Below are 8,669 nucleotides of genomic sequence, written 5' to 3' on the forward strand. Positions count from 1 at the left end.
CAGAAAATTCGACTCTATATGCTTGATGCAAAACATATGAAAAGCTCTAGGAGGTGACCAAGCTCCGTTACTGCGTTCCACAGCTGCATTGATGGATTCGTGTCGGTCGGATATTAGTCCCACACTATCACGAGTGATAACATGTTGACACAGGTTACTAAGAAAAAAGTGCCATGCATCAGAAGTCTCTCCCTCGACAATAGCAAACGCAATTGGGACGATATTGTTGTTGCCATCCTATGAAACTGCGACTAGTAGACAACCCTTATACTTTCCGTACAAGTGAGTCCCATCCACCTGGACAACTGGCTTACAATGTCTGAATGCCCTGATGCAGGCATATAGGCAATACTTACAATGTCATTGCCTTGATATGCAGGCATAGTCTCAAAATGGACAACAGCTGATGGCTCCTTATGACACATGGCCTCAAACCATATAGGCAATGCTTCGTACGATACTTCCCAACCTCCAAATATTTTTTCTACTGCCCTTTACTTAGCCAACCATGCTTTCCGATAACTAACGGTGTAGTTGAACTTCGATTGCACTTCTGCTATAACCAATTTTACCTTTAAGGAGGGGTCAGCCTCAACCAATGGTTTTATTGCTTTTGCAATTGTGATGGAATCCAACTTCGAATGATCTTGTGAAATGGTGGCTCTAGTACAGATGTGACTACCATTATACCTCCTTATAACCCAACAGTACTTCCTGCTAATCAGACTAACCCTAATAAGCCAATCACACCCTGAACCATACTGTGTACACTTAGTATACAATGTCAACGGCTCAGACTCATACACCCAGTAGTCTACGCTTCGTCATATAGTATACTCTTTTATCACATTAATAACAGCTTCCCTGGAACTGAACTCCATCCCAACAGTAAATTCACCATTTGCGACAATAGGAATTTTTGCCGGGACAACCAACATGGGAAAAATTTAAATTAATACACACATTTTTCAAAACCGAGAATAAAGGTAAATCAATATTCACTGCATCAAGTACGATATAAATCCAAACCTTACATCATGTTAATGTGTTACTCTAAACAAAATAAGGACATGAACCTCAGAAGTAAAAACCAGATCAGACCGGCCGGTTCGACGGTCACCCCCGATGAACCGAATATTAACTGGTCCGGTTCTCTAAATGATATTTACAAACTCACGTATTTTTTTTCATAATCATAATGTAGATAATTTTATTATTATTTTCTAACAAATACTTGTAGTGTATAACTTAAAAAATAATAAAATATTTACTATTCATGTTCCATATTGGTTTAAAATAATTTGATATTTTTAAAATGTTAGTAAACATATATATTTTGAATTTTATTTTTTAAATTTCTTAGTATTTTTTATTTTTTATTTACATAGGATCGGGTCAACCGGTTCAACCTCTAACACATATATGACATCAACGCATGATTAAATAATGGTTAATAAATAGTAATTTATTCATAAATAAATCAATAACTAACTAAAAAAAACTAATACGACGAGTTACGAACCTGCAGTCATGTATTCTGAAAACTCTGGAACATGCATGGCTTCCAAGTCCAAAACTCGCATGAATGTTGTCTCCCCAAACGGCATATCGTTTGCGAGTGCATTTGCCACCTCTGTTACATCTAGATCCATAGTTTTGTCACTTTGATCTTCATCTCCATCTGGCAACACATTCGTAGTTGCTTTCGAACTCTTCTTCACTGTCACTATTATAATCTTCCCGTAGAATATTCCGGTCGGCCTCAGATTGTTCAAACTCAACATACAACTCGATGAACAAGATATGAGCCCAGTTTTCAATATACATTGAAAACATCTCTTGCATGCTCGCTTCGTCCGTCACATATCTGCTTTGAAATTGGACGAACCCACCAAACACCGGTATGGGATATCTGTATAGAATACAGGATATTTTTCTTGCCCTCTCAGAATCAATCTTTTCACAGATCATACATTTGAGCTCTTCAAATGAGATGATAAAAGGAATAACTACATCTAGTGGATTTTCACAAATAAACTTTACTCCTTCAGACATTTGTAACAAAATCTGACCAAAATAATACACTTTTAGTAACACTCTGTCACTCATTTCTCTCATTTACCAAAAAAGGACCATAACCTTAGCTACTAAATTCTCTGGTTCAAAACAAGTAAGAAAGAAACCCAAAAGGAAGAAACAGAGAAAGCAGCCGTTGAAGAAGGGGAAGAAGACGCGAGTAAGCTACCACCAACTCACTACACACTTTTATATAGCCCTCTATATTCAACTCGGACCCTTCGACTAGGTTAACCTGATTCAAAAAAATATTAAAAAACCAAATCGGACCATGCGTTTTCATGTTCCGGTTCATAAAAAAATTGTCATCATTAGCCAAAACGGAGGGTCCGAGTTCAGTCTTTGTGAATTCACAATCTCTCAACATGCAACTCGGACCATGCGTGTTGATGTTTCATTGCTTAACGTGAAAACCCCAGCTCAAAGTAACATGGAGGGTCCGATTTATACCTACCCAAAATTAATTTCTCTCACCTCCCAAATCGGACCATGCGATTTGATGGCGAAAACGTTAGTAACGAAGAACTCGGACGATCCGAATTCTTCTACCTCAATCTGCCAAAACTCTGTCCCACATATATGTCTAGTTCTCCTTTATTCCATATCGAAGAATAGCACACATATAGCGTCCGTTTCCATAAAATTGAGCCTTAAAAAGATAACTTACAACTCCTAATGATTTTCATATAAATTAAATAATAAAGAATAAAACAAAAAATACTAATAAAAACATAAATTAAATAAATATTTTTCGCAAATCGCACAAATATATATACTAACATATACATGGTTGTTAATCAACGATTATTAATGGAATAAGGAAAAACAAAAATAATTAATTAATAAATTTTGAATACCAAATTGATTAATAAAATTTTTAAAACACCAATTTGAAAAATAACTCATTTTTTAAAAACTAATTTCACTATTAATCTTTATTTTGCTACTCAATTACTCAAACAAATCCCGGATATATTGCAAGTAAAACATGATAATTAAGCGCCAGGACATAGAAGCAAAATCTAGAGGTGGAATGCACATTATATCATTATCTACCATCTGCTGCACCATAACCAAGAGATCACCAAACCATAACCCATTATTGACAACGAACCGACCAAACTAGTAAAAAAGGCCTAACAACGTTGCTGCGCCATGACAATACAAATGAGCAAGAAACAATTCCATGAACCTATTTATACTTTCTTTTTGTGAGATATACGTTGAACCGACCAAACTCTATCGCTTAGAGGGTCTTTCATCGTCTTCTCCTCCATCCTCGTTGTCATCGTCTTCGTCGTCATCTTTGTCTGACCTCTTTCTTTTTGATGGAACATTGTCTTTCTCAACATCCTCATCCTCGTCATGGCGGCCATTCTGATCTGGATCAAAATCACTGGATGCATCTTCCTCCTCATCAGGGCCTGTTGGGCGGACAAGGTATTCAGTTCCCAAATCCCCCTAAAAGGTTCACAAATAACAAGTCAGTGTAGTTCAAATGCAGAAAGGCACGGCAAAATAGAGTTATACTAGTTTATAGTAGATTCACAATAGATCAAAGCAGTAGCACAATAGAAGCAGATAACTAAAGTTTATCTACATGCACACAATTGTAAAATTCAATTTAAGACTGGCTTAAGAAAGGAAAATTACATGATAGCGAGATTATCTAACGTTCCCATCAAATTAGCAATTAAGGAAAAAATAAAAAATAAAAAATAAAAAACTTCAAAAGGTACAGTCTAATAACAAGTAACTACTAGTGTTAGGTGTAGCTGCAACAGTACAACAGCTTGTCGAAACAATTTGATTTTGTCATACTCACACAAACAGTTTCCAAAATCATTCTTCTAGAAAAAGCCGAAAAAGACTGCAAATCAAGCTAGATCGAAGAAAACATCCCCCAGCTTATAAGCTATAACAGATTCATAATTAAAATAAAAAATAATAAGAAAAATAATGGATGCTCAATAGAAAATAGCGAATTTCCAAAAATACAAACAGTTTAATTATCAAGTTTATTAACCAAATCAACGTGAATTACCTCTTTCCGTTGTTGTTGTCCCTCCTCCTCCTCCTCCTCCTCATCGTCGTCGTCGTTGTCTTCGTCATCGTCGTCGTCGTCGTCAGGATCACCGCCGCGCTGAATGTCACCATCTCCTCCTTCGTCATCGTCCTCTTCGTCGTCATCACCGCCGTCGGGAGCATCTTTCATCTCCTCCTCCTCCTCCTCCTCCTCCTCCTCCACCTCGTCATCATCTTCTTCTTCGTAGTCTTCATCATCTTCGTCGTCGTCTCCATTATCTACTTCGTCCTCTGAGTGATATTCATCTTCGTCACTCAGAACGGCGACGTCGTTTTCCTCCGCTTGCGCTTTCAATTCCTCCGTAGCCTTCATCTTTCTTACAAATTCCAAATCATAAAAAAAAATAAAAATATATATATAATATTCACATAAGTATGAGAGAAATCACAAATTCTTGTTTCGAAATCTGAACATGAACGAATAGATGAGACAGGGCTGTTACCTCCAGTTACTCTCTGTAACACTGATCTCATCTCGGCCGTTGAAACGTGAATTCACATGGATATCTGACGTGGCTTTCAATCGAACGGTCGCTGTAAAAACACTTTGTATTTCAGTGTGGATAGTGTGATTTAGCCCAGCGGCGCTTCCTAATCTTGTTTTCACTGCACGTGCGTCTCACGTGCTACCTAAGCAAAAACCAATTTTCCTTTTTTCTTTTTCTTTTTTTTGTAAAAATTATAGTTTTAATTGTGAAATTAATTTGTTTACTTAACAAACAAAGATTCTAATTTTATCTTTTAGATTAAACTTAATTAGAGCGAATAAATCAATCCATAGCGTGTTCATTTTTTTATTTGTAAAATATTATACGTACAATTTTTTTTAACTAAGTTGAATAATAAAATTCGAGTGTGTGGGTGAATAAATGATAAGAATAATTTTATTGAGGTTAGACTAACTTACTTAAACTTAATTTACAAAAAAATTATACGTATGGTATTTTTTTTGTCTTTATAGCGTGTTCATTTGTTATACTCAACTTGTTTCTTAGCTTCTTCAATTTGTACATGTACTTCTTTTATATTTCTTTCTGTTACGGTGGGTAACTGGAGATGAATTAAGCGGATGGCGTTGACTGGCCCAAATGCGTGAGGAAGGAAGTTTTCGTCTGAGTATGCAGTTCGGGGGACTTCGTCCGACTTGCGTTCGCAAGTGAATGGGGGGTGGTACCTGCAAAGACACTCCGATGCCTAAGTTAGCAAGGGTGTGAGCAGGTCTAGAGAGTATTGGGCTTAGAGATACCTGAGGAGCGTCAGTGTACTTATAGTGGTGAGCCAATAACCACCGTTGGAGTAGTGCCGTATCTTTAGGATGATAACCGTCCCCTTATCTTAGGGAGGTTAAGATATGGCTTTGTGAAGCGGTTAGAGAGATTTCAGGGGCGGTTACTCATTTAAATGAGTGCTTATCTGCCAGCTAATCTCATGTCCGACTTCTTTAGAGCAGGTCGTGTTGAACACCGACTTCTTATGTGAAGGTCGGCGCTTAGTTAGGCTTAATCTATTGGATTAGGCCTTTTAGTTGGACCTGGGCCCAAATCATTGGGCCATGGTATGAACAGTGCCCCTACTTGAGCCCAAGATCTTTTTTAAGGCTTGGGTTCAAGTATTTAACTCGGGTTCGTAGCCGACTTTCACGGGTTTTGAAACCGACGTTATTTTCGCGACCTTTTATTTTTGACAGTTACGTCAATTCAAGCGTCGTGTCCGTTGGGGGAAGCTTTTAGGGATTGAGGGCTTTGGTAACGGTGCAATCTCATTAATGACTGCTTCGTTTTTACCATTATGCCCCTTAGTATGCTTATAAATATTTTCCCTCTCTTTCCTTCTTCCGTTTCTGCAATCTTTCAAACTTCTTTTCTCCTTGTTTGTGCTGTATTCCTGTGCTTGAAGATTTCTGCTTTTCCCAACCTTCATTTCTCGGATAAAGGTTAGTGTTATGTCATGCTTTATGTTTGCATGTTTTTGGTTTTTGTGGATAGGTTGGTCTGTAGATTTCGGTTTCGCATCCTTCCCCTTTAGGGACCGTGTTTTTTGATTTTCTTTTTCCTTTTTCTTTTTGTAGGTTTTTTGTACCTTTCATTATATAAAGAAAAATGGCCTCTGTAGATGTTCTTTCTCAGTGGGTTGATGACACTGTCCTTGGGGAGGAACCCTTGGTCGATGCTGAGTTTATCACTCATCTTCGTACTCATCACCGGCTTTGTACTTCGGAGGAGGACGAGCCAAAATATGAGTTGATAGTCCCGGGTCTGGAAGACCGGGTTTGTTTTGGGAGGGCCGATGAGGCGGCCCCTCATTTTTTCTTCATGTATGAATGTATGATCACCTGCTTGGGTGTTTTTCTTCCTTTTTCGGATTTTGAAATATCTGTCTTGCACCATTGTCGAGTTGCACCTACCCAACTTCACCCTAATTCTTGGGGTTTTCTAAAAATCTATCAATTTGTTAGCCACGCCTTGGACTTTCCGACCTCATTGAGGATTTTCTTTTATCTCTTTCATATGACTAAGCCATTTAGTGGGCTGAATAACAAACAGCAATGGGTGTCTTTCCGAGCCATACAAGGTCGGAGGATTTTCACCCTTTTTGACGAATCCTTTCATGATTTCAAAAATTATTTCTTCAAAGTGCAAGCTGTAGAGGGTCACCACCCCTTTTTCCTGGATGAGCATTCCTCCCCTCGCTTTTCCCTTTATTGGTTGGCGGCCTCCCCTTGTGAGAAGTATGGTCTAGATGACCTTGACGAGGTGGAGGCGGCTATTATGGGGTTTTTCCGAGAAGCGTGGGGGAGGGCCCCGTATTTAGATACGAGGAAATTTCTCCAGGGGACGCCGACTTTTATTCGGTCACAACTAGGTAGTGCATCCCTTATTTCCGACTTGTTTCGGCCGGTTTGAGTTTTACCGACTTGTAACTTTTGGTAGTTGTTTCTTTTGTAGATATGGCAAAGAAGAATGCTCAGGAATCTTACCAAAGAGTCCAGGAAGCTAAGGCAAAGTCCCGGGCCAGGTCTGGGGGTGCCAGGGCGATCGCCTCTCCTCCTCCTCCTCCTCCTCCTCCTAAGAACGTGGGCACTCCCTCTCGGCCTATTATAATTTCTTCTTCAACTTTGACTCGGCCACATCCTTCTGCCCAACTCCTTTCCGAGCCAGAAAAGAAGAAGCGCAAGACTTCAGAGTCTGGCTCTTCTTTTGATGGTGGGGTAAAGGCGGCTCATGCATTCGTCCGAAAGAACATCTATCCTTATATAAGTATGGATGATGTTTCTGTTCGGAACCACCTCACCACCATGGCCGAGGAGAGTTTTAGGGCAGCAGGTGTTTGTGGCAAACTTTTGGACCTTTTTGAGAAGACTCCCCTCAGCTCTTTGGGGGCAACCTCGAAGGTTGAGGAGCTGGAGGGGAGGCTTCTTGCTTTCCAAGACCAAGAGAGGGAGCTAAAGGAGGAGGTGGCTAAGTTGAGGGAGGAGAGGGATAGCCTCCGGGAGAAGGAGAGTAAGCTGCGGGCCCAATGTACTATGGAGGCAAACTTGAGGAAGACAGCACAGGATAGTTACCAAAGTTTATTTCAGGATCTTGTAGCTGTGAGGAGGGATTTGCTGAATTCTCGGAATGCGTACGCCGAGTTGGAGGACTCTATTGCGGATGGTGCCGAGGAGTCTTGGAGAATTTTCCTGGAGCAAGTCAGAGTTATTGCTCCCGACTTGGACCTTTCTCCTTTACATCCTGATAAAGTCGTCATTGATGGTGCTATCGTGGATCCTCCTGCCCCCGAGGTTGTTTCCGAGTCAGATTTGAAGACTCGGGGGCAGAGGATTATTGAGTCTCCTCCTCGTTCCAAAGATGCTCCGAGTTCTTCAGTTGTTCCTCCGACTTCCTCTTCAGCTTCTCTTCCTGGTCCTGGTGGCGCTCCTCCCGGCTCTGTTGGTGGTGATCCGTCTACTCCTCTGCAGAAGTAACTTATATATATTTTTTTGGCTATATGGGGGCTCGGCCTGTGAGTCCCCCCTTTTTTAAACTCATTTGCATGTTGTTTGGTGACGCTTGAACAATTTCTTTTGGCCTTTTAAGGCCGTTAACAAAATACTTTGGCAAGTGCCCTTTTTGAATAAGGGCTTTAGATTAACAAAATACCCTTTTTTGGATAAGGGTTTTAAGTTACCTTGTGCGTGTATGCTTTCTGAATTTCCCTTTAGCTTTTTCTTGAAAACCTTTCTTTTTGGCTTGTTTGTTTTTCGTTTTAAGGATTTTCGGGACATCCTTTAAACTTCTTCCTAGGTTTTCCTATCTCTTTCTGTTATCCCTTATACTCAACTTTGTTTTAGCGAGTTCTTATGACTTAGGTTATTTTTGCGATGCGTTTTTCTTCTACTCGGTATTATACCCCGATTTATGAATCGAAGTGTTTCCGAGTTTTGGTACTCGGGATCTCGTTTCGACTTATGAGTCGGATTGGTTCCGAGTTTTTACGATCGACTCATATAACCTCTTTACACCGACTTG

General features: G+C 39.8%; 2 protein-coding genes across 2 annotated transcripts; one reads left to right on the forward strand and one right to left on the reverse strand.

Moving 5' to 3' along the window:
* Positions 1-2,996: 2,996 nt before the first annotated feature.
* LOC130937416 (uncharacterized) lies at positions 2,997-4,778 on the reverse strand. The gene is made up of 3 exons (XM_057867078.1): positions 4,605-4,778; positions 4,121-4,478; positions 2,997-3,537 (listed from the first exon to the last, which is right to left on the reverse strand). The coding sequence occupies exons 2-3, from the start codon at positions 4,472-4,474 to the stop codon at positions 3,316-3,318; spliced, it is 576 nt and encodes a 191-aa protein (XP_057723061.1). The 5' UTR covers positions 4,475-4,478; positions 4,605-4,778; the 3' UTR covers positions 2,997-3,315.
* Positions 4,779-6,937: 2,159 nt separating this feature from the next.
* Positions 6,938-8,125, forward strand: LOC130932998 (uncharacterized). Its single transcript, XM_057862483.1, has 2 exons — positions 6,938-7,023; positions 7,107-8,125. The coding sequence occupies exon 2, from the start codon at positions 7,109-7,111 to the stop codon at positions 8,123-8,125; it is 1,017 nt and encodes a 338-aa protein (XP_057718466.1). The 5' UTR covers positions 6,938-7,023; positions 7,107-7,108.
* Positions 8,126-8,669: the final 544 nt, after the last annotated feature.

Source organism: Arachis stenosperma, chromosome 1 (assembly GCF_014773155.1).
Source record: "Arachis stenosperma cultivar V10309 chromosome 1, arast.V10309.gnm1.PFL2, whole genome shotgun sequence".
In the NCBI taxonomy this organism is placed as follows: domain Eukaryota; kingdom Viridiplantae; phylum Streptophyta; class Magnoliopsida; order Fabales; family Fabaceae; genus Arachis; species Arachis stenosperma.

Coding starts and splice junctions, on each gene's coding strand:
- LOC130937416 (XM_057867078.1), bottom strand. CDS start 4,474: ATGAAGGCTACGGAGGAATTGAAAGCGCAAGCGGAGGAAAACGACGTC. Junction 3,538..4,120: donor GACAACAACAACGGAAAGAG/GTAATTCACGTT, acceptor TGAACCTTTTAG/GGGGATTTGGGAACTGAATA.
- LOC130932998 (XM_057862483.1), top strand. CDS start 7,109: ATGGCAAAGAAGAATGCTCAGGAATCTTACCAAAGAGTCCAGGAAGCT.